Source organism: Mastomys coucha, unplaced genomic scaffold (genome assembly GCF_008632895.1).
Source record: "Mastomys coucha isolate ucsf_1 unplaced genomic scaffold, UCSF_Mcou_1 pScaffold12, whole genome shotgun sequence".
Taxonomy (NCBI): domain Eukaryota; kingdom Metazoa; phylum Chordata; class Mammalia; order Rodentia; family Muridae; genus Mastomys; species Mastomys coucha.
Window position 1 is genome coordinate 96,151,321 of NW_022196894.1, and position 25,437 is coordinate 96,176,757.

Sequence of the window (25,437 nt, forward strand, 5' to 3'; positions counted from 1 at the left end):
TAAAGGTTATCCAAGATGAGAACCCTGGAACTAAGCACGGATAATTGGAGATGTGACAACTAAACCCAAGGAATTGGGTGGAATCCAACCCCCCCAAGGTTAAGAAGAGCCACATCTGCTGTCTTGAGGTTACCAGTAAAACTTTAAAAGGATTCATGGACTAGATAGCACGCTGCTAACTTCCTGATTCTGACAGTTGTTAGAAAATTAAAAGTATTTTGAGGAAATACACGCTGAAGGACTGAAAAGTAACTGGGCATATTGTCTGCAAGCTGCTCTGGGGGTGGGGGGGGGATGGGTAAAGAGGATGGACAGTTCAGTAGACAAGAGAGTAGTTGAAAGGTCAGGTATAGTGGTGGTGGGTTGATGGACAGTTGAATGGAAAGGCAGTGGCTAAGAAAAGGACAGTCAAGAAAATGAAGACAATTAAATTTAACTGAATGAGAAACCCAGAGTTGATGTGAAATTATAATTGATACAATCTGAAAGTATTTCAAATGTAAAGTTAACATGAGAATAGTAAATAATTAAAAAGAAATGCAAACATTGACGCTAGGAGCTCCTCCCCACCAGACCAGGTACATCCAAGAAAGTCAGATGCCCTGGGCCATCCTCTGTTTCCGGAATCTCCCAAGCCATGTGCTGTGTCATAGGAAACATCTCCAAACCCCATGTTACCGTGCCAGACCTCTAGCTTTCAAGAAGCAGATAATTAGAGCTTATTGATAAGAAATAATAGTCTGTGAACTCCAAAAGTAGGTGAGTCCTTTATTGACATCAAACAGATCTCCTAAGGCCTCTGTGTTTTACACAGGAGCAGGAGACAGTGAAGACAAATTGAGGCGTATTAAAACATAGCCAGCTCCACTACTTCCTGTCATGAAAAAGTATCCTATCCAGGATTCATGTCGAAGTACACAGTACATCAATATCATTCTGTGTCACACACCACGCTACAGCATGTGTTGGCACACAGGTCATTTCTACAGTGACAATGTTCAGAACACAAGTGGGGAAGGTACAACACAAGGCTATCAAACCCGACTCCTCAGAGGACGAGCATCTCCAGTGGCCACCTCTGGCCACATCCATCTACTGTGGCTGGAACACAGTATGAGTTGCCACAGGCCAAGCCAGCCAAGCCCTTGGCACACGCCATCATTTCACCAGAAGAGCCTAAAAGAACAAACTGTTTGACTAAACAATTTTTAGAATTTCCCTGTAACTTTTACATATATGGCTCTGATGTTTTAGGTGAGAAGTCAGCAGGGAAAGTAAGGGAAGAGGTGTGGTGACCTAAACATCAAAACTAAAAACAAAAACAAAAAAAAACAAATGGAACAGCGGTTTCATGCTGGTAAGACTGCAGTGTTAGGACCACCCCTGTGGTTTTATAATCATTCCCTTTCTAGACTCCAGCAGCCAGATCCTCACTACCATGTCACTCATGCATTAAGAACCCACTACACCTCTAAAACAGATACTCTGCCCATCTCAACATCTGCCCTTCTCAACATCTGCCCTTCTCACATCTCTACTGAAGATGCCATACTCCAAGCAAGCAGGAGTGGCTTGCTCTAGGACAAAGGGGGACATTCTTGAATAGGCTTTGTCATAAAAGGCCTGCATCAGCAGCCAATCCATACCACAGTGACATGACACCAACCTAGTCCCATCTGACATCAGACACTTGGGCTACAGGTCAGCAGCTGGTGGGTAGCCTGTGCCCCGACACAGCTACTCTTGCCTTGTCCATTAGCCTCTGCTTGGTCAGTATATGGGCAGGCCACCAATGGGGTGAGCAGTGTCTCAGGACCATTCCGTCCCCATGCGGAAACAAGGATGGACCAGAAGCCTACACGGAGCCCTGGTTCTGTGATGGTGAGCTAGGTCTTGCTGCGTCGGAGCAGCGTGGCTGTAGAGCTCTGGCCTCCTTGGAACTTGAGACTCTGCAAGTTGATGTGTGCTCCGTGTCTGAGCAGTGTCTCCACAGTCTGGGAATGCCTGCCCTGAGCAGCCAGGTGCAAAGCACTGAGGCCCTGCTCGTCAGACAAGTCAATGAGGTCAGCACTGACCAGCTCTTCCACCACCTCTGAGTGTCCACGGGCAGCAGCCAGGTGCAGTGCTGTCTGATTCAGGGGCCCCCGAGCCAGCACATCAGCCTTCTCCTCTATGAGCAGCTTGACTGTAGCAAGGTGTCCATTCCGGGCTGCCAGGTGCAGGGCAGTATAGCCCTCTGAGGTCAAAGCCTCCTTGCCAGCACCCCGATGCAGGAGTAGCCTGGCAGTACTAGTGTGTCCGGTCTCTGCGGCAACGTGCAGAGGTGTCTGTGACTGCAGGCTGCAGATGTTAATGTCAGAGCACAGGTCAATGAGGATGCGAGCCACACGGTAATGCCCCCTCTGGGCAGCCAGGTGCAGGGGTGTCCTCCCATCTAGTGTCTGGGCATTCACACTCACCCCGGGCTGCTTGGCTAGGAGCTTAACAATGGAGAGGTGACCCTGCCAGGCAGCATAGTGCAGAGGCAACCAGGCATCCTTTCCCTGCAGGCTCACATCCACACCACGGCGGAGCAGGGTACGCACAATGTTCTCCTGTCCGTGCTGGCAGGCTACATGCATGGGCGTTCGGCCCTCAAAGTCTACCTCATTGACAGAAGCATTCTTCTCTAGTAGCAGCCTTGTGCTGGCCTCGTCCCCATTCTGGGCTGCAAAGTGCAGGGCGGTCCACTGGTCTTCATCCTTGGCATTGACACTGGTCTTCCGGGCTAGCAGCAGCTCCACAATGCCACGCCCCCTCCGTTCCACAGCCATATGCAGTGGGGTAGAGCCCTTCCTGTTGGTCAGGTTGGGGTTGGCATTGTTAAGCAGCAGCCACTTGACACACTCCTCCTGTCCGGCCTCCACAGCCAGGTGCAGCAGGCTGGCACTGCTGTCCAGAACCAAGTCCACATCTTGGGGCTGTAGAATCTTCATCAGCTTGCTGGTGTCCCCTGATATGATGGCATCCACTAGCTTCTTCTTCTGGATGTCTGTGGGGCCCAGATCTGCAGGGAGAGGAGAGACAATGTCGGAGGTCAGAGTGAGGTAACCACTACAGAATCTGGGCTTCTAAGGCTTGTGGGCTGAGGTCGGGTGGACCACACCTCTAGGGACTCTGAACAAGGACATTCAGGATGCATCCTTTATTTGCTGGTCTTTAAGCATCTACCTTGGGTAGTACAGTTGACGTCTCCAAAGTGTTCCTTTGTTGATTTGCAGAATAAAACCACTCTAGCTTTTTCAGGGTTGGAAAAGCCCTCCCCCAGCATGGGCAGGATTGCTGACATTTATTTAAAAAGAGGTGCACCAGAAAGGAAAGCCAGACAGGAACACAACCTGCCCAAAGACTTAGGTAGACCTGCAAGACACTATTCCTGGGGCCTCTACTGGCCTATAGAGCTGGTTTCTGGATCTTTGTGGAGCACAGCCTCTATGTGGTACCCCCAGTTATGGGGATAACACATGGGATGTTTCTGAAGTGATTCTCCAAACTAGGTTTCTCAGAGCACACTGCTCTGTAAATCACAATGGGACTTCTACTGAACCTGAAAATCCACTGCACTGTTGGAAATCCTGACGCCCATAAATGCCTTCCCTCTGCAGGTGGAGCACTGTCTAGGCTGTTTCTACAGAGCAGCGGAGGTTTGGGTGGTACCCAGGAGACAGACCCTGCCTGCTCTTTAAGTACTGCATTCTTTTTTTCTTTGTTGTTTTGAGACAGGGTCTCTCTGTGTAGTCCTGGCTGCCCTGGAACTGGCTTTATTATAGACCAGGCTGACCTCCAGCTCACAGAGATACCTCCTGTTTCTGCCACCCAAGTGCCTGGATTAAAGACATACACCACCATGATCGGCTTGAACACTACACTCTTACAGGGTGGTAGTCATCTCTTAGGCATGAGGACAAGGCATCACCAGAGAGGGTTAAGTCTGAAGAGAAGATTCTAGAACACATTTCCCCATGGCAGACAGTGATACTTCTGTGGCTGCTGTGATCTTAGCTTTGACTGTCCTTTTTGACTTTGTCTTCCACTGCTTGGCTAGAATCAAACTCAGTCCTCTCTACCTGTCTTTGCCAGGCGTTTCCTTCACCTTCAATGCTCTTTTACCCAACATTCTTGTGAAATGGTAAGACCGCAAGTCATCTGCACTTGGCCTCCCTCATGCTTCAGCCCAAGTTGAAATGCCTGTGACTTACAGAGGAGCCACGGCACTCCATGTGTCGGCGCCTCACAGGACAGTCAACCCAGCTTGATGCAAGCCTATACTAAGTGTATCCATAAACACAAAAGTTTGGGTAGGGGTCATCTGGAAGTGTCTGAGTATGAGGCATAAGGCTGGCAAAAGTAAAGTCCCCAGGTGTCACTAGTTTCACTGGATGGGACTTGGGCTTTCCAGGTTGCAGGTTTGAGACTAACCTCTGCCCCAGGGCTGACTTGGCCAGGTAATGTGGCTTATCTTCCTCGAACATTAGACACCCAACAGAACCACACTACTGGATCTGTGTTCTGAGCACAAACTATGATGACACCAAAAACTCATTAGAGAAAACAGAAAGAAGACAAGAATTACCAGGGCAAGAGACCTCAGCCCAGTAGCAGCTCAGACTCTAAAACAACTCACAAGAGAGCCCCATGCAAGCTCGCCAGTGCTCAGAGACACTCACCACCTGTCGAAGCTTCCCGCTCAAAGGACAGTGACAGGGATCCTCTGGAGGAAAAGGCAGAGTCCACTGAGGACACCCCCGAGAGCCTCTTGCCACTGCTGGACGACGGGAGCTTGCACTCAGAGGAACTTCGGCTGAGCTCTTCAGGGCCTTCAAGAGTCTGGGAGATCCCAGAGTCCAACTGTGACAGCAACTCGGAGAGACTGCAGTCGTTATCGAAGGGGGGAGCAGAGGCGCGCTTGAGGCGCGAGGACTCAGGCCTGGCCTGCAAAGATGGAAAGGGTAGTAGTGAGGGCTCTGTTCCTCTAGCCTCCATGTCAGAGCATAGAGAGCAAGACCGGGGGAACAGAAACTATTAGATGGAGGTCCTACGGCTATGTACTACCATGGACAAAAAGCGTCAAGAAGCCCTGAGACTCAGAGCTGCAAAGAAACCTCTCGGACTTCCCCGACCAAAGGACACTGTAAGAATAACGACTTCACAAAAACAGAAAAGTCTAACTACGTGATGCTGCCACCCACTCGGGGCACTGTCTAGGCCACAGGCAACCCATGGGTAAACTGTGAGAGCACAATGCAGGCAAGGCCAGACCCGGTCTACCCACGACAGGCAGCCCAACGAGAACGGGGAGCAGTTGGGCTGGGGTTGTCCCCTGCTCTGACAAAGCTTCAGACTCGTCAGGTATGTCAGGCTGACTTGGGGCTATAAGAACAAGGGCACCAGAGGGCAGGGGATACAGGTCCGGTTGCTTCAGGAAAAGCAGATTTCTAGTAACTAAGTCTGAGGATAGCTCACTCAGTTTCTGAGGCCTCCTCCCTTTGGGAACCACTGCCTTACTGTGCTTGCTACCTGTGCACTAAGTCATGTCTACTTTGCTAGCTACCAGCATATCAGAGTTTCTGTCCCTTTATTGCTGTCAGGAGAATCTTTGTCCCCAATTCTCACCTGTTCCATAGCTGCTCTCCTCGGGGGAAGCTGCCAGAGAAACCATCACCACCTCACCACCATGCTCAACCCTTACAATAAAATTCCCTGCTTCAACCAATCATTACCCTTGAGGCATTCAGCTAGCACTAGACTTTGGAGCCTCTCACCGCTCCTGGGTAACCACATGTACTTGTAACACAAACCATTTATGAGCAGACTGGGCTCAGATCCTTAAGCCCCACCTATCAGGGGCCCAGAAGGATGGGGGCCATCTGCCCTTCATGGTTCTACCTACACTCATTACTCTAGTGTACTGAGCAGATGGAAGACCCCCATGGGGCCTATACTTCTGGGAGGAGGGGAGGACAGGCACAGAGGGAAATGAGGAGGAGTTTTCAGAAAAGATGTTGGATTAGAAAATCCCACCACAAATTGGAACCCTGCAGATGCCTACCAGAGATGCTTACCTCACTCTTGGGCTCTAGAGAACTTTTCTCACCCGGCTCATGAGCCAGGTCTTTCACCTCCTCATCAGGTTTTTCACAAAGGTCTTCAGTTTCAGAGGTAATTTCTTTGAGAGAGAAAATAAAAAAGGGTTGTCATTTAGATATAACACCTACATGATTCTATGGGGACAGAGGCGGTGATACCCCAGTCTTGACCAGCAGAGGACATGTCCAATACCACTGTCAGCATGTAGAAAACACCCCAGGCATCACTAGAAGACAACCCACCCACCATCCCGTGTGTCTAGGCAACCACCTGAAAGGCCTCATCAGGATCAAAGCAGGTCTTTCTTAGTAAGCTGCCAGACACAAAGGATTAAAGCTATCAGGGCCAGCAAGTGAGCCCCATCTACTCATGTCTCCCCAGATTCATGTGAAAGGCAACTCTATCAGGTTCACTTTTTTTTACCCCCAAGGTACATCTGTCCATGAGGACAAGACCCTAAGAGAAGTGAAAGAAAATTACAAGCCTTTAGCCACCTCCAGCTGCCTAACTGCACACCATTGTACCTGAACTTCAAATCCAGGATTCTAAGCTCCCTGGAAGCAAATACAGCCCGCTAGGGCAGACAAAGTAGGGGATGGGCCAACCTGGTAGTGGGCTTGTTTCATCCCTGTCTCTGGACACATTGTTTCCCACCTCAGCTTGGCTCTCAACCCTGTCCTGGTCATCAATTCTATGGCCTGGGACACTGGACAAGCCATCACACAGCAGTGACGAGACGGGGAAGAGCACTCACCTTGGAAGGTGGGCCGCACCTGTGGGTCTGCATGCCAGCACCGTTGCATGAGCCCTATCAGGCTGGCACAGGCACGTGGCCGGGGTCTGCAGACGGGTGGCAGCTCTGGGCGGTGACCCTTTACCACTTTCACCATGATGTGTAGGATGTTCTTCTCATCTGCAAAGGAGAAACAGCTGTCAAGATTTTGAAGAGCAGGAGACAGCTCCTCACTCAGATGTATGGACAAGAGCTGGGGACATGCTGTGACATGCACATCACCTGCGACACTACCAAACCAGGGATTTCCCTTTCCAAACCTGGAGTTTTCTTTAATCCGTATAGTTACAGGACATAACATTCTCTGTTTTTTTCAGTTTCACACACTCATGGGCACAGACTCTAATCCGGAAGGGAGGGATTCTCAAGAGGGATTCTCAGTGGGTGACCTTCAGCTCATCTTTAACCACGCAGCCCATCAGCCGCTTGTTCCCATGGGCATTTCCCCAGCCCTGCATTCCAAGCACACCCTGTGGAGCGGTAGGCACCTATTGGCAGGTATGGAAAATTGGCCCACGGTCACCATCGGCTGCCAGGTCCACACGGAAGCTTTGTTCGCTTTCCCGTTAAGTCTTGTGCAATGCCTATCTATCTCTTCAGTATCTGCAGGGTACTTCCATGAGAATCCAGCCTTCCAAGCCCAGCAAGCTTTCCAAATGCAGCGAGAGTCAAGAGAACACCTACAAGGTATTTTTTTTTTTTGCTGCCAAAGCAAGCTAGATGGGGTCTACATGGCATCTGAGAAATTCTGCTCCCTGATTCTCCTAGTTAGTAGGCAACAAAACTTGAGGGCCTAGAACCTTGATACACTATATACCTGAGTCACTGCTATTAGACAATTTCACATCCCATGGGTAGGCTGTCACACTGAAAAGAAGTCAGTATGTGGACCTCCATGGTGGGGAACACAGTTAAAAGAAAAAACAATGGGGGAAAAGACTGGAGAGATGGCTCAATGGTTAAGAACACTGGCTACTCTTAAAGATGATCCTGGTTCAGTTCCCAACATCCACATGGCAGCTCAAAACTACCTGTAAGTCCAACTCCAGGGAATTCAATGCCCTCCTCTGACCTCCACAGACTCCTGCACACACGAAGTGCACAGGCATCACTCAGGCAAACACAAATACATATAATATTAATACATCGTTTAAAAGAACACACTGTGGAGGACAGGAACATAACAGAACCGCTCTGCTACGTGTTTAGTAAACCCCCCAAACCCCCTAAATTCCTGCTGTGCTTGGAGGATCTTTCCTCCACCCTTCCCCTTTTCCATGCCTGGTTTGAGTGTGTGATGCACCTGCACTGGGGCCTCACCTGAGGGCTCTGCCTGGTGCTGAAGACTGAACCCAGGGCCTCATATACACTGAGCGTGATCTCTATTTTCAAATATCTTTGGTCATACCCCACAGTGTAAAAAGCCGGAAATGTCATAAAGAGGAGACCTTTCTCTTCCCAATGCAGCTAATAATGACTCAAGTTTTATAAACTTGAGTTGATATGGTAGAACTTCTGGAAAGAGGCCAACCACACCCGTGTTCTTACTGCTATTCTCAGTGTGTTTAGAATGATTAACGCAGTAGATTCTGTCATGTGTGTTTTATACCATTTGTTTTTGAAAGGGAGGGAAGAAGGAAGGTGAGGGAAAGATATCTTATTATATAGACTTTAACAGCACAAAACACTAAGCAGTATCAAAGAATAAAGCTGCATCGTGGGTCTGCCAGTCCCACGACTGACCTGTCCTTATGTAAGGAACACAGACAGCAGAAGGGCCAAGCCAGGATGTACTATCAATATAAACTTGATGAAAGGGGAAGAAAGACCATGCAGGTATTTTGTCAACCTCCTGCAAAAAAGCTGGCTGTGGGCCTTCAATGTACTTGCAGGGTGGGTGTGAGGTACCTGCCCCAGAACAGGCCACATGTCCTGAAGCCCTGGGGGCCCAGCCCAGCTAAGTAAAAACCAGAGGCACTATGGAAGGGCTGAGAAGGTTCAAGCACTAGCCCACTGTCTTTGTTCAGGGCCACTTACCTGCAAATGGCTTCTTCTGTGTAAGCACACCCCAGATCACAATGGCGAAGCTGAAAGAGAAACTAGGTATCAACTGGTGCCTCTGCAGCCTCAGGTTTGATAAGAGTTTCCGAGCTCTGAGCTGCCATCTCACAGGGGCACACACCAAGTGCTCAGACATCTAAGGGCACTTTTGCCCCCTGTTCTTCTCTGCCTTGGCTTCAATCCTCTAAACCCAAGGTCAGGTTCTGTCTAAAATATTCCTCTAAGAGGCCCTGGGAGGCTTCATCCGAGAGTAGCTAGAGAAATTGTATAGAAAGTACTAAGAAGCGACAAGCTGAGCCCGGAACCCTCTCAGCTACTGGCAGACAAATGTTTAAACAAGTAAATGGCCAAATGTTTAAAAAAAAAAAAAAAAAAAAAAGAGTGAAAAGCCTGATTCATTAACTGGAAAATGCAGGTTCAAAAGTTAAAGCCAACATTAAAATAAACAAAGTACCTGACTATGCCCAAACTCTGCAAGCCCCGACTAGTCTCCAGAGGGCCATGCCCAGTGGGACTCACTGTTCAAAAGCCCAACACCGGCACACTGGCTTCTGTCAAACCAGTTAGCTGGGCCTGGTGACAAAAGACAGAGCTGGCTGCTCTGGTCCTCTCTTCCCCAAAGGGTTGTTGGAATAGGACCCTCACAGTCTGAGCAGGGAAGGGAGGTGGTTCTTAGGCACTCAAACCCTGGATGTCAGATCCAAAGGGAACTCCACTTCCCCAATCCCGATGGTTTAGACAAAAGCCAGCATTAGCCAGGAACTCCAGAAGCAGCTTTCCCTTTAACAGGAGGAGCCACTTCCCTTGTTTTTAGCAGAAGGGACAACTGGCTATCTGTGGTGCCTACCACATACCAAAACTCACGCTGGCCCAGGCTCCTTCAGTACTACAAGTGCCTGCTACACATTTAAAAGCCCATGCTGGCATCTTGACTCTTCTTGCCCCACCCCCGCCCTAAACTTGTCCAGCTCTTCCGCCTCAGCCACTTGTTCTCCTTATAACCTTGCTATGTCCCCTCTCTGCCTTCCTGTCTTGATCGATCCTTCCCCATTCTCTCTTTGCTCTATTCCTGCTGCTCTTCTGGCTAGGTCCAGCTTGCAGGCCATGTTCAGACTAGTACTTCCTCTCTCTGCTCTGGAACCTTCCAGCTGCCTCTGGCTGCTCTCTCTCATATCTACAATAAAAAAATAAGATAAAATAAAATAAAAATAAAAATAAAAAAAATAAAAAAACCTCCCCTTTAACCATATCGTGGAGCAATCAAGGTGTCAGTTTATACACTGGGGACTTAGGATGTGAACCAATGTCCCTCCTTCAGAGGCAAGTGACCAAAAAGTGAGTTGCTCACTTTGGTATTCAGAGGAGGATGAGCCTTGAGGAGCACAAACCCATACACCTATGGCTCTGCAGGCTATTCAAAGCAGCAGGTTCTTCTGACAGACAAGTAATAAAACCCATGCTTCATGAAAATGCTGTATCATATCCAAGCACTGGGCTAGCTAGCACCTGCTTTTTTTTAACTACTTCTGCCTACCACCAGCCAAGCACAGCCTCTTTGTCAGCCAGCATCACCCACAGCAGAGAAAGTCTCTCAATGCATCCATCTGGGGAGCAGGTATCTGCCAACTAAAATCCCCAAGTCTAACAGGCACACACCATTTGTTGAATGGTACCCCAGAGCCTTTCTGGAAACTGCTTCTCAGGCCAGGAAGCAACGGTGAAGCTTAGAGCTCTTAGCCTGGCACACAGGGCATAGTAACATATCACACACCTGTATACATCATGTTTGGTGTCATACAACCGGCTCTTCTCTCGAATTCGCTCTGGAGGGAGGTAGGCGACTGTGCCAAACAGGCCATCCATACTGAGGTCATGAGAGTGGGACATGCCATTGCACTTGGCCAGTCCAAAGTCAGAAATCTGTAAAAGTAATCCAGAGGAGGCATGTCAGCCTTTCTTAAAAGGGAGCCACTGTGGCATATCTCCCTCTGCCCTGTCGGATGGTGGTTCCCCAGCGCATGCTCTAGGGGCTCACCCCCAAACAGAAGGGCTGCACTCTGGACCGCCCTGTCTCTGAGCCGGCAGGAAACGGGTGCAAAAGGGCCAAGCCTAGATGCACCATCAATATAAACTTGATGAAGAAAGGCACCATGCTTAAAGAATGGAGCTCAGTTGGAGGAAGAACTCAGAAAGAATGACAGCCAGCCCTGCTCTGTAAGGCTTCACATCCACCCTGGTGGCTGCCAGTCACAGTCAGCGTGAAGGAGGAGAAAAAACAGCCTTTAGCTTTCAGGCAAAGGGAGCCACGTGACAGGCTAGGGCATCTATCGTCCATCGTCAGTCCGGTTATGCCACCTTCCAGCTGGGGCAGCTGCAAGTGCCAGCAGGTCCTGTAAAGCGCAACACGCCTTCAGAGAGCTTTAGAGTGAGCAAAACACACGGCTCGTCACCTTCCGGCTCACTAGTCTATTCCAGACTTGGTGTTCCCTCCCGTGGTGATGAAGTCACTGCCAGGACCCCCATCTCTACTTCCAGAGTTCACAGGGGAGGCAGGTTCCCCACTGGTGAAGGCGTCCTTGCAGCTCAGATCTGCAGGCACCTCTGGGAGTCTCCCTTTTCTGCCCATGCCACCACATCCTGGTGCAAACCAGACCCTTTGAAGCATTGTGTATTCGTAAGACCCAATTCAGCACCAAGTAGCTTTCCAGTGCACATATAAAATGGCCCCTTTCCAGTCTCTTTCAAGGCTGATGTGGTTTAACCCTTTTAATTCGCTCCCGGGCTCATCTTCAAACACACCCTGGCAGTAACAGGAAATGGGCTGAGTCAGGATTCTTGTTTCTAGACTGGCCATACCCAAGAAGGGAGCCCACGGCCTAGTGTCATCAACGCTAAATCAGGAAAAGCGCACTTCTGTTTGTTTTCAGCTTTTTGTCAGTGACTAACTTTTCTGGTAATAGCCTGGCACCACACGAAAGCAGTTTTTACAGCTCCTTTCAGGGTGGCTCGGGTAAGGAGGTACCCTCGGCATCTCAGCTTTGGGACAAAGTCCCTTCGTGCTAATAGAACACCTTCTCATCATGACTCCACAGCTTCTAGCCCAGCCATCCGGCTGACATCGGGCAGAAGGACAACGGCCTGCAAGCGAAAATCAGCCCAGAATTTTTCAAGGGCAGCCCTTACTCCCTCGGTGACATGCGTTAAATGCCTGCTGTGTACCAGTTATGAGAAAACACCTAGATCAGCCAGCACCCAGACCTATAAAAGACAATCTACTAGTGGCAAACTAGGTACCAGGACATCACTCTGTACTCCCAAAGGGGCACTGTGTGTGTGAACCCTAACCCTCACTCGTCTAGATAGCAACCCAGAAGTAAAGTGTCTTTACTCCACTTCTCAGCAAAGCTGTGTCCTTGTCCCAACTCCTAGCTGCACTCCCAAGCACAACACCTGGAAGAGGATCGTACTGTGTCCCCGCAGAAGCACATCACAGCCCCCCCCAAACACCCACGTACCTCTCAGGAGAGGAGGGCAATATACAAGGGAACGAAATATCCAACATTGGCTGCACCCAGGGCAGTACCAAGGGACTCTACAGAGACCATGGGAAGAATAACTTGGGCTACCCCAGACCCATGGCCCACAAGGTGGTGCTGGGTGTATACTCACAGCATCTCTGGTTAAGGCACATGCGATACAGACAGTTCCCATCCAGTAGTTTTTAAAGATACAGGAGCCTTCATACACCACCCTCCACCCAGTACTGCCTGCTGCCTCCCTCGAATGCCCAGAGTTTTGTGTGATTTTTCTGGGCTTCCTTCTACCTCAAGTCTACTCTCCCCTGTACTTGCATGTATGCACTGCTGCATACAGAAGCAGAGCCTGCCCCCGTGAAGGCTAGCCCCAGGTATGCCAGGGACTGTCTGCGCATTCTACCTTCACAAACCACTCTGGCTTTCTGTGGCTGTGGTGTATAAGAGGATTTTCCTGAACATGTCAAGTATGCAGGGTCGTGGGCTGTCAAGATCTCTGCAAGCTATTATTTCAGCCTCTGCCACAGACCTGCAGCCACCAAGTGACTATACTGCTCCTCTGCTCTGTGGCAAGACGGGACCCAGAGTATGGGCTTGTTATTATTTTCCTTTTCTGGTTTCATATATGAGAGCAATGATTTGATGCCCCACTGAGCCCACAGGCCCTGTTCTGCCTAGGAAGAGTGGAAGCCAAGCTCTCCAAGTCACAAGGAAAATAAACTCAAGAAACTCAGGTCACAAGAAGATGTCGGAAGCCACCATGGAGCTGGCTCACACCAAGCTGTGTGACATGCTGTCGCACTTTTCAAGACGGAAAAGCCAAGACTGGGCATGTCTACCTAAGCCACCACTCATAGCAACTGTACAGAGTGGAAATCAAGTCTACGAGTAGCTCACACAAGTCACACAGGTTACTGTGTACTGAGTCAAGCTGAGAGTCATGATGAGCACCCTAAAAGTCAGGCCGGTAGGGTGGGTCTGGGAATGTTATACAAGCAGGCATACCTCAGCGACACAGGCTGGGGACACCGTTCCTCGTGTGAACACTGCTTGCTCCAGGGCCCTCTGTCCCTCTCCCTCACTCGGTCCATCTGCTTTCTTGCACACAGAGGAAGGGAGGTTGTGACCAATACTGTGGGCCCATGACTTGGGCCCCAAGGTCATATGCATGTCATATGAGAAAAGCCCATGACAGGGGCTGTCATTGGTGTGGAAGCAGAGGTGTTCAGAGGAAGAACGTGTCCCAAGCCATACAACCTGGTGCAAATACTTAGATCCAGGCACATAGCGCCTGCTTCCTGTATCACTCTTCACACTCTATTTTATAGGTTTCCAAAGAAACAAAGAATCGAATCTTGTAGACCTCACATCAGTGACTGTCCACAGCTTCCCAGCAGAGGACAGACAAATGAACAAGTCCTCTTCGCAGCTTGTGTCTAGAACACAGCACTTACTCCGCTGTCCCAGAACGCTGAGGGAAACCAGGTTCCGTTATCAGAGGACACCAAGTCTCACCACTTCACAACCCAACTTCTGATGTGACTTCTCAAGACAATAAGCCTAGGAGCCTTTAGTCCCTGATCTGTTTCAGGGTGCTCCACACCTAGAACATGTCAGGATATGGGGGAGAATCCCATGGGTTTACAGCAGTCACCCTTCTAGGTACCTACCATGTTCGGATCAAGTGTGACCAGCGGGGTTCTCCAGTGGATCTTACAGTGAAAAAGGCCCTGGCTCCAAGCTCTGTGCTCCAGGGACAATCACTTCCTTTCTCAGGCTCTATTCCAGAATCCCAGACCATCTAGATAGAGCCTCCCCAAGGCATCCAGCATCCTGGTTGCCCACTCCCCAGGGCACATGCTTATCCCTACCTTGACATGGTAGTGGGCATCCAGCAGGATGTTCGCTGGCTTCAGGTCTAGGTGCAGCAGTGGTGGAGACATGCAATGCAGGAAGTTCATGCCCACAGCTGTCTCATGCACGATGCGGAAGCGCAGGTCCCAAGGCAATGGCTCTGAGGCCAGCAGCTTCTCCAGGGAGCCTGTCTCCATGTACTCCATGACCAAGCCAACGGGTTCCTGGCATATGCCATACACAGGTAGAATGTAGCGGAACTTGGCCATCTCCATCTTCTTAGCTTCCTCCAAAAGCTCCATGCGTTCCCTGAAAAAGTTTATAGATGTGAAGGCAAGCAACTGTCATCTGGCTGGACACAGAGCCACGAGTCAGGATACAACCAGTGATAAATGCACATGCGTACAAAGCTCACTGTCATAGAATTAAACCCACTTCAGCACCTGGGGTCACGGTGAGGATAGAGCCGAAGGGTTATCTGGATACCTACAGGCCACATCATATCCTTTGTCTGGATGGGAAACTGCTAGGTAACTATCCAAGGACTTTCACTCTCACCTTCTGTTTAATCCCAACTCTTTCACTAACCCAATCATTCCTGGATCTAATCTCTATAGCAGGAGTTGGGCAAGGGCCACACTTTCTACTGATTACACAGTCCATATTCCTCTAACTACCCATAAGTGGACAACAGAGGCATTCCATATGTAGCCATCATATCCAACACCCAGGACACTGACATCATCCCCCAACAAACTGTACCCATTAATCACCCACTAGACCACACATTCTCCAGTTTCTGAATCCGGGTACCCCAAATGGGTGGGATCATCTCTACCATTCTTCCAGGTCTGCCTTACTTCATAAGGGGTTTTCAAAACCCATTTGTATTGTTGCACACATCCAAGTTTTATGTGTGCAGCCAAGCAATGGCACAGGAACATACTATATCTTGCTAATCCACCCTCATGGCTACGGACAAGAATGCTTGTACTGATTAGGTTGTTTTGATTTGTTTTTGACAACTTGACATATCTGGAGTCATCCAAAAAGGAACCTCAATTGAGAAAATGGTCCCATCATATTAGCCTGTAGGCAAGTCTCTGGGGTGTTTTCTTAATTCCAGATTGATATAGTAGAAGGGGCTAGGCCACTGTGGCAGATGGCCCTGGATTGCATAAGAAAGCAGGCTAAGTAAGCCATGGGGAGCAAGCTAGGAAGCAGTGTTCCTCCATAGCCTCTGCTTCAGCTTCTGCCTCCAGGTTCCTCCCTGACTGTCCTTTAAAAGAGCCTGTAACCTTTAAGATGAAATAAACCAGCCAGGCGGTGGTGGCACACGCCTTTAATCCCAGCACTTGGGAGGCAGAAGCAGGCGGATTTCTGAGTTCGAGGCCAGCCTGGTCTAAAGAGTGAGTTCCAGGACAGCCAGGGCTACACAGAGAAACCCTGTCTCGAAAAAACCAAACACAAACAAACAACAAAAAAGGTGAAATAAACCTTTTCTTCTCAAGTCTGTTTCGGTCAGTACTTTATCACAGCAACAGAAAGCAAACTGTTCTTCCTGTCTGCTCCTGACAATAACGTCTATGGAGTGTCTTCATATGAGTTCTTCTGGGTATCTGCCCAGAAGCAGAGCTGCTGGATCAGGTGGCAAGTCTATGCCTAATGTCTAGAGAAGCGGTGGTGCTGCTGTCCACTGCCTGCCACTTCCTAGCCAATGGCCTTCCACTGCAGCTGTCTCCTCACACATGCATGCAGGCACAGTCTGGGTCAGAGACAGCGTCACGGGCTGCATTTACCAGCTACAGCCAAAGGTTAATTCCTTGATGTTTATACAGATGACAATTGCTGTGTAATGGTCTGTGTCAGCAACAGGGGTCCAAAGTCTCAGTGTACACTCAGGGTAGAGGGCCCCATCCCAAGAGGGTGTGCCTGAGCTACATAGGATCCAGGTCAGTGTCTCTCCAAATGCACACAAGAAGGTACTCAGGAGGCTAGGAAGAGGTTTTCATGCCAGGACTACAAAATCTGCTTTCTAGTAATAGAAAAATTCCTTAAAGGAAACTTCAAGAACCACTCCTAGAAAGAGACCTGTTGGAGCTGGGAAGTGGGAAACCTTGGTGTCCACACATAGGCTTGGTAGGCTGAGGTGCCTTGGTACCTCCCCAGAAGGCAGGCAGAGTAACCTGAGACTCACTGGGGTCTTCATTAGTCCCCCATAGGGGCTCTTCTGGGTCTAAAGTGGCTGTTGTGCTGGAGGATGGTGCTCAACTTAAAGCCACTTCCTAACCTGACCCCCCCTCTGAAACTGTAGGAGGCTTCCAGGCTTCCCTGGCCTCATGCAGGGAGGACAAAGGCAGGCAAGCAGAGCTGCCAGAACACCAAAACCACAGCGAAAAGCATCATACCCTGGTGGGTGAACTGCCAGAAGTTCCAAGGGCTGAGGAGTTTAGCCCTCTGCCAACCACTGCCAATCCCTCCTGTATGTAGCCAGTGCTTACTCCTCAAAAGCACACACTTTGAGCCTATCGCTGGAGTGACAGGCAACAGAAACCTGGCTAAAACGAAGCTTCTGGATTGAGTCACTAAATGACTTCAGAACAGAGTCTAGCATGACGTGCTGTCCTGGCCTTCTGCAGTCACAGCTGAAAGTAGCTTGTCATAGGAGTACAGGGCCAGCCGTGAGTTATTTGGGATGGGTGAACAAATACCCTCACACCAGGATCTTGTCCACTGCTCTCTTTCTCACTGGAAGGCTTCAAGAGTCTGGCCCCAAAAGGAGGCAGAACCCTGAGCACCATGCTTGCCTTGGACACTGACAGTTTTAACAGGCTGGAACACTCCTGGCCCTGTTCCTGTACTCCACGAGTATCTGAAAAACAAGCCAGTAAAGAGCTAGATGCCCCAGTCAAGCGTTAAAAAAATAAAGCTAGTACTTGAAGGAAAAGATAGTATTTCTTGGGCTGTGTTCCTTTCTCCCTAGGGGAAGGCAACATCAGAGACCTACTATCAGCTGCTGCTTGGTCTTTTGTATTAAGAATAAAAGCTGGGCTGGAGAGATGGCTCAGCCGTTAAGAGCACTGATTGCTCTTCTGAAGGTCTTGAGTTCAAATCCCAGCAACCATCCATAATGAGATCTGATGCCCTCTTCTGGGGTGCCTGAAGACAACTACAGTGTAACTTACATATAATAAATAAATAAATCTTAAAAAAAAAAAGAATAAAAGTTATAATTTGTAGTACACCCCAACCCCATTCATTTTCTTCTATAAAGTGGCCAGCTTGCACCGTCCAGTGTGGGTATCTGTCCTGCCTGGGTGATGACCCCCTACATTCTGTGAACTGAGAAAGTATACCTCCCCATCTCCAGTCTAAGGAACTCATGTCTGCAGGCTGGCTACAGCATGGGCCACTGTCCCCACTCTCTGGACATATTTACTCAGCCAACCTAACCCATCTCTTTATTTGCCCAACGGTTTGAATACAGCTAACTTCTGCTCGTAGCTCTTGGTACCCACTCCCAGCAGCCCTGCCAACAGAAAATGGCTAGTTCTACCCTTCCTACCACTCAAAATTCAACGAGTTTTCCCTCCCTGCCCCAGGCCTTTTCCAGGACATAAACCTCATTTAAAAAGAACAGGGCTTTAGGGCTGCTGACCCCAGCACATTTACACACTCTGTACAGCAGGCTGGAGGGAGCACATGACATCACCCCCTAGCCCGGGCCACATGCTTCAGGGCACTTAATTGGAAACTGGCCATTGTTTCCTGGGTCAAACATCAGTCATCCTCATGGTTGCATAACCAGAAAAGCTCAGGGCAGAAGGGACTAGCCCTGAGATAGAGTCCTAGGACACCCAGAAAACCCTTTCAAAGCCTTTATTATCTAATGTTCTCTGAACTAAAACACTCACAACATTATCCTGCTGCTCTGGAGCCTAGAGCAACCTGCAGCCCGAAGCACCAGCTTTTAGGTGTTGTCAGGAGCACTTGCACTGGGCCAGCTCCCAGCCTGGGAGAGGCAGAAGGCCTCGAATACACAAAATTCGTTTTCTGTTGTTCGTCCTTATCATTTAAAATACACCTTCCTCATAAGCAGCATTTCTGACTAATGTTGATAACAACATAGAAAGAACTGTATACACTGTAGTAATTCTGACTCTTGTTCTAAAACCTGGAAGGATTTTCCATCTTGTCCCTAGCCTGGATGCCTGGGTGGGGCAAGGATCATAGGTGGCAAGCCCAGGGCATGCTCCTGGTGGCCATTCTGTTCTTTCTGCTCACAATGAACAATGTTTCTGGGCCACAGAACCCACTGACTCGGGTTAAAACACAACTTGATCTCTGCTTCGGCACAGTGCGGGAAGGCTGAAGTTACATTCGCATCTCCTTTGCCCCTGGAATAGGGATGGTAGCTCCAAGGACGAAGAGAAAAGATACCTCTGCCCAAATCTCATCCCTGTTTTGGGGCTCCGTTTAGAAAATTTGTGCCCAAACAGGCAAAGTTAGGGTTACAATTTCTAAAGATATTTTTTTTGGCATAGCTGGCTATTGAGCCCAGAACCCCTGCCCATGCCAGGCAAGCCCCTAACCATGAAGCTATAGGCCCCCTGCTTCCCTCTAAGTTTCTTTTTCTTTTCTTTTTTGCCTAGACTGACCCTGAACTCCTGTGAATCTTCCTGTCTCAGCTTCCTGATTACTGAGATTACAGCCTAAGATACCTTTCAAGTACATTTACAATAATTCACAGACTTATCCAAAAATTGTGCCTACAATTCATTCCTTGGTGCAGCAGAACTGTCAACTCTCAGCTTAGCTATGATGGAGGTAAAATCCTTTGGTGATTTGAGGGTTACAATGAAATCCAATGTCTAAAAATTGTTCTTATTTTGTAGTAGTAGTGATGTATTATTTTGAAATATACAGTTAATATGTTTGGAGTTACTTAAAATTTATATTGAGAAAAAATGTATTTTCACTATTGCTGTAGATGAGCATCTAAAAAAAATAATAATAATTCACAGACTTGATGCCCATTTACACCTACCAAGTCTGGTCTCCCACCAAGGGAGGGAACTTGTTTACACAGGAATGTCAGGGGTAGCTAACACCCATCATTTCTGGAAGGTCTGCCTCCAAGATCTGAGAAATTACTGGAAAAGGGAGAACCCAAGACCAGCTGTGAATGAGCCTGAAGCCTGCAGGCAACAGGGGGGTTGAGGGGGACTCAGCACCAGCTGCCAAAGAACCTGGGAAGGAACCTGGGAAGCATTGCGGAGAGAAGAGTATTTCAGCCTCTCCGCTAGGCTCCTGCGCACCAATCCAATTAAGTTCCCAGGAGCCTCAGAGGGGTTCCCACACTGCTATTTTTAAAACTGACAAGAATCAGGCTTGTCCAATTGTCAGCTTTGTAGTTACAGACCTGGGGTTTGCTCGGGCTCGTCCAAACGAGCTGAGGCCCAACTCTGCATTAGCAGTTCTTGGGCCCCTGTGCCAGGGACTTTGTTTTTCTGAGCTCCTCTTAGCTGGGAGCAGGGAGAAGCATAGGGCCCCTGGGTCATTTTGTTCTAAGAGTGCCAGGCCTGCTCTCCTGTACTTGTAATCTCCCAAGAGAGAGCCAGCCAGGGAAGGTAGCCCTCTCTCCAAAGCCACGGAACAGGACCCTCCTAAGACACCTGGCTCCAGGACGGAGAGAAATCAGATGAATGGGAAGATCACTTGGGAATTATACTGAGGTCCTCTAAGTGTCCCCACCTTGGCAAAAAAGTTTTTATAAGTGCCCAGACCTGACAAAGCCCCACCTTCCCTGAACAGAAAGGGAGGGTCACAAGCAGAAGGATGGGGTCTGGGCAGCTGATGGGGAGCCAAGAGATGCCCTCCCTCCACCCAAAGCCAGCCTGAAGGGTGAACAGCCTGGCCAGTGAAAACAGGACTGGCCCACAGCTGTGGCTAAAGAGACCCCTAGCCAGCAAGTAAGGGCCATAAATGACAACAGCAAACTAGGCAGAAGAGGTAGATGTTAGCTGGCCTGGTTGTCACTATGGATGGACCCCATCCTCACAATCGGCTTTGATCACCACTTCCAGTGCCCCTGGAGAAGTTCCACAATGGCCCCTCCTTAGAGGTAAAGCCAGCAGCAGCGCTTTGTCAAGAAGCCCAGAGAGGGAAGGCTGTTTCCTCCTAGCAAAGTATGGCTGGCTTGACAAGGTCTCTTCGCATCAATGGTTCTCAACCTGTGGGTTATAACCCCTTTGGGGGCCACATATCAGATATACTGCATATCAGACATTTACATTATGAATCATCACAGTAGCAAAATTTACAGTTATGAAGTAGCAACAAAATAATTTTATGGCTGGGGATCACCACAACATGAACTGTATTAAAGGGTCACAGCATCAGAAAGGTTGAGAACCTCCGTTCTATAAAGTCCTGATGGCTCTGGAATTCACTATGTAGACAAGGCTGGCCTCAAACTTATGGAAACCCACCTCTGCTTCCCGAGTGCTCGAGTGGCAAAGACAAACTTGTCACTCCCTTCAGAGTTAAGCCAAGGGGGCCTGTCAAACATCTGAACAGAAAAAAAGCCCCCCCCCCCAGAGCTTTAACCTCAGGAAACTCGATGCACATAAAGAAAGGCATGCCAAAGAGACGGAGGAAATAACTTCCCTCTTAATGAAACATATGCATAGTGCCCGGGAAGCCCCTCAGTTGGGGAAGCTGCTTCAGGCCCTCACCGCTAAGCCAGTATGCTCTCCAGTTCTTCCTCTCTCTCTTTCTGGCACCCTTTTTGCTAAGCCTGCTCACTCTGACGCTCGCTCTGGGCATCTCCCTCCTCTCTCTGTTTCTGAAGTCCTTCCTTTCTCACTCCCCCCCTCTCCCACCTAACTTCTTGAGGTCCACGGCAGGACTTTTTCTTTTTCTCTTTTGTGTCCCCGCTGCCAAGACTGCTTGTCAGCCCTGTTGTTTTCTCTGGAACCTCAAAAAGTTCCTTCAAGTCTGTTTAAATCCTCATATCTCTGAGATTAAGACCCTGCAGATAAGGCTTCGTGTCCTCTGGCTGGGGAATGGGCGGCGGGGGCTGCACACAAAGCCCCTGGGAAAATTCTGTTTCTACTCTTAGGTATCACCTTGCCAAGGTAGGCAAGGCAGGACTACCCCACAACAGACCAGGGAAAGTCAGCTACTTCAAGCTTCAGAGGCAAGCTGGCTAGCCCACAGGGCAACAGGCCCCTCAGGCACAGCAGAACCTAAGCATTTCCCAGCGGCAGAACTTCGAGACTCCCTAACACCGCAGGGAGCTTAAACACTTGGTCCCTGGTGGCAGAAGTCAATCCCACGTACAAATGAGCAAGGGCAGCCCCGACCTGGTGGCAAGTACTTCCGGCTGGGTGCTGCTGACCTCCACTGGCCTGCTGACATGCCACCACCTGCCTGCTTCAGGCAGGGAGGAGGCCTTGCAATGAAAGGACAAATCGTTCAACACAGGCTCTCTGCAAGTGGAAAAACCCTACTTTCGACCTGGTCACCCCCCAAAAAAGACCTGTAGGACTGTACCGAATATTAACTCCAAGGACACCACACCGGGGGTGGTTCATATTTACTCTTCAATAATCAAATTCTGTCAAGTATTTGAAGGTGAATAACATTCACTCTGCCTAGAGAACAATCCTACTAAGTCTCTGAGGGCATAAGAAACACCCACGCAGAGGTTTTATTGTTGTTGTTTTGGTTTTTACCTGTGAAAAACTGTGGGCTGCTATTCAAAAAATGGTTTGGATTTCACCAAAATAACCATAGGGCTCCTCCTGGCCTGAAGGGTTCCCAGAATTGGAGTAGAGGAGGGTTTACACAGCATGGTGAGCTGGTCATGATTTTAGACACTAGTTCCCACTGTACCAGTTTCTAAGAAAAACCGGATAATAGCAAAAGGCGAGCGAGAAAAACAAACACAAACATCCGATAGCTCTGACAGAGTCTCCAGGCTAGAGATGTGGCATAAAAGGAGAAGCCTGAAGTCTCGTCCTCAAACCATCTCTTATGGTCACCCAGGCAGCCATAGTCGCTACTCCAAAGTAACGTTGGAGTTCAGAGTTTCTGTGACTTAAGGCTGGTCCTGCAGGCAGCTCAATGGAGTTTAAGAGTTATCTCTGGGTAAAATACAAACACCACCACCATGTCGGCTTGGTGAAAGAGGAAATCATTTCAATCTGCCGTTCTGAGGCTCATACATAACCGATCACTACCCAACGTAAACAGTGAAATCTGGGGGGAAATGCTTTTGAAGAACTGCTCCGCACCTCACCTCCAAATGTACTCACAAACCACAATCGCCATAGAGTTTACCGGGAGACCGCTCTGAGTCCTTCCCTATCGCTGGAACAATCCGCTAGGAGGGACAAAGAGAGGCCCAAGGTGCCCGGGACCACCTGTCCAGGGTCAAAGAAAGACGTTCCCTGGGTCTTGCTCCCACCCTAAAGTCCTCTAAAACGAAAGTGTGCGGAGAAAAGCTGTGGGCGGAACCAGATCTCAGGCTCAAGCGAGACCGGGAGCACTGTAAGCGGCTGTGCGCCGCGGACGCCTCGCCCGAACCCGGCCGGTGCTTCCGAACGAAATAATTACGGTCTTACACCAATTTGTGCTCCGACGAAAATTACTAAGTGGAACTGAATCTAACGCGTTCACAAAGCGCAAGAGGCCCACACGGCAATTTCCCTAAGCCCGGTGCGGACCGCAGCGTTTGGTGGCTCCCGGACAAGCCCGACGCACCTCGCACGGCTCAGGGCCATCGCTCCGGGCCAGCTGCGAGGGACCGGTGGCCTGAATGCCGCGAACTCTCTTCCCCGGCGCTTCATCCGGAGCACCGAGCCCCCATCCCACCCGGCCCCGCCCGGGAGCTGACCTGTCGTCGACGTGCAGGCTGGGCGAGCACTTGATCGCGAGCCACGTCTTCCAGTGCACGTGGCGCACCTTGTACACCTGCCCGAAGCCGCCCGAGCCCACCTTCTCCCAGCCTGCGAATTCGCCCGCGTCGAAGGTGCGCAGCAGCCCCAGCGCCCACCGGCCCCGGCCCTCGCCCTCCATCGCGTGCGTCTCGCCGCAGCCTGGCTCGGCCGTGACCGCCCAGGTGCTCAGGTGCGCGCCCCGCCCGCTGACGTCACTTCCTACGCTAGCCCCCTCCCGCCCCGCCTGTCTCCCTGGGCCCGCCCCCGACGCACTCAAGGGGAGCGGCTGCGGGTGAGAGTCTAGCGCCCCGGGGTTGCGGACCCCACTAGGGATCCATGGAATCCCTGCGCTCCTTTAGGGTGCGCGCTGTGGCTGGCCAACTTCTCACTGCAGTCGTACTACCTACCTAGTTCACTTCTCCCAGGGCTGCCACTCTGCAAAACACAACAAAGTGTAGCCTCCAAGTGGGACATGGACTGAGATCCGATCGCGTTCGCTCGGCTTGCTCCGGTTTCCCCGGTTATGCGCATCTTCGTTTGCGAACGTAGAATCCTACACAATGTTGTCCTCTGGGTCAGTTCGTGTACCCGAAGCCAGTGGAGAAACAGAACATTCCGTACCTTCCTGGGAGCCTTTTGTAACTGTGCTCTTAGGCCCTGGAGAGTGCTAATCTTTTTTTTCTCTCCTTCCCGCTACCACCGAAAACATTTGTTATATAGTATCCAACCTTTGGGAATGGTTTTCCACTCTCCTTGCGTCTTGTTTTTTCACCGAATTTCTCATAGGAGGTAACTGGTTCTTTAAAACTCAATCATCCCTACCCTATATATAGTTCAAGCCTGAAAATCACAGTTCTGAGGAGACTGAGGCAGGAGAATCACCTCAAGTTTGAGATCAGCCCGAGCTTCAAAGTGAGACCTTGTTTAAAAAAAAACAAACCAATATCCCTTCATTATGGAAAACAGTGACTTTTTAAAAGGTAAACAGATGACAGGAAAAGAAGGATAATCGACCAGTTCAGCTTTGGGAAAACTCAGCTTTGGGAAGGCCTGCTAGTGAGTTCTCTACCTTCGCGGAAACACTTGTGCCCACTGTGCTTAAGAGCGAGCTATTCCTTACCAAGGCAGATGAGAACCGGGCCTGATGGGAGAAGAGGAGGGGGCACTGTGAGGACAGTAATTCTGGAGAACCTCTCTCCTGAGAGGCAGGTCGTTTCAAGTCACACCTGGTAACTGAGCCTTCTCTCCTGAGCCTTATCTCCCAGCTGGCTTCCCAGTGGAGGGCCCCACAGTCCCAAGCCCTACATGCTCGCTTTGGGCTTAGGGGTGGGTTGGGGGGGGTGTTATGGGAGCCATAGGCACTGCCTTCCTTTTCCACATAATTTCTGAGTCCAAGGCAGCAGATGGCTATTTTAAACTCATCTGTAGCGAATATACCTAGTGTATAAGCTAACCCTTTAAGAATAATTGGGACTTTTCAATGGATAAAAATAACTTGAAAGTAAACATAGTCATTATTTTGTTAAGGAAAAAAAGTTGACTAGAAAATGAGTCATGGCACCCATTTCCAGGTACATCTTTCTCTCCACGTTTCTACTCTCACCCTGTCTGCTCAACTCTAGGAAGGAAGGGGGTGACTAACAGCCCATAGCAGTCAAGTAATAAAACACTCCAACTTCATTTATGTAATCATCTATGTGCTTCACTCAACAAATATTTATGGAGTGTCTGCTGCAGGCTCCATTTGGAAACTGGAGCCCAGGGAGACCAGAACAGCCAACCCACTTAGGGACCCAAGTCACAGCATGGAACTGGCTTCTCTTTTCCAGAGATGGCACTAGGTTAAGCCCTCCCTGCTGCCAGTCTGCTAATCTGTAAAGAGGGAACCAAATTCCCGGCTGGAACTTCTCTGGAGCACTTGCCAGTAGGTGAAGCTGACAGCTCCAGGTGGGAAGGTGAAGTTGCAAGTTAAATACACTGTAGGTCCAAAGATAAACGTACAGATTAGAAGAAAAACAGTAAGTGTGCAATGATGCAAGTCCTGGGCCCCCAAACTGGGAGGCTGCTGTACTGAGGACTCCAGCTACATTAACGAATCTGAGAAAGGACCTATGTGATCCCATGA

The 25,437-nt window shown here is 49.6% G+C and overlaps 1 protein-coding gene across 1 annotated transcript; it reads right to left on the reverse strand.

Moving 5' to 3' along the window:
• Nucleotides 1-748: 748 nt before the first annotated feature.
• On the reverse strand, nucleotides 749-23,514 carry Ripk4 (receptor interacting serine/threonine kinase 4). The gene is made up of 8 exons (XM_031364536.1): nucleotides 23,270-23,514; nucleotides 14,385-14,676; nucleotides 10,752-10,900; nucleotides 8,957-9,006; nucleotides 6,881-7,039; nucleotides 6,102-6,205; nucleotides 4,707-4,971; nucleotides 749-3,046 (listed from the first exon to the last, which is right to left on the reverse strand). Exons 1-8 carry the CDS (start codon nucleotides 23,449-23,451, stop codon nucleotides 1,887-1,889), a joined length of 2,361 nt encoding a protein of 786 aa, XP_031220396.1. The 5' UTR covers nucleotides 23,452-23,514; the 3' UTR covers nucleotides 749-1,886.
• Nucleotides 23,515-25,437: the final 1,923 nt, after the last annotated feature.

Bases quoted from the DNA above. Each gene is read 5' to 3' on its own strand.
- Ripk4 (XM_031364536.1), bottom strand. From the start codon at position 23,451: ATGGAGGGCGAGGGCCGGGGCCGGTGGGCGCTGGGGCTGCTGCGCACC. The intron at 14,677-23,269 runs GTCAGCTCCCGG...AAACTTTTTCAG, and splicing joins AGCCTGCACGTCGACGACAG to GGAACGCATGGAGCTTTTGG. The intron at 3,047-4,706 runs GTGAGTGTCTCT...CTCTCCCTGCAG, and splicing joins GCGGGAAGCTTCGACAGGTG to ATCTGGGCCCCACAGACATC.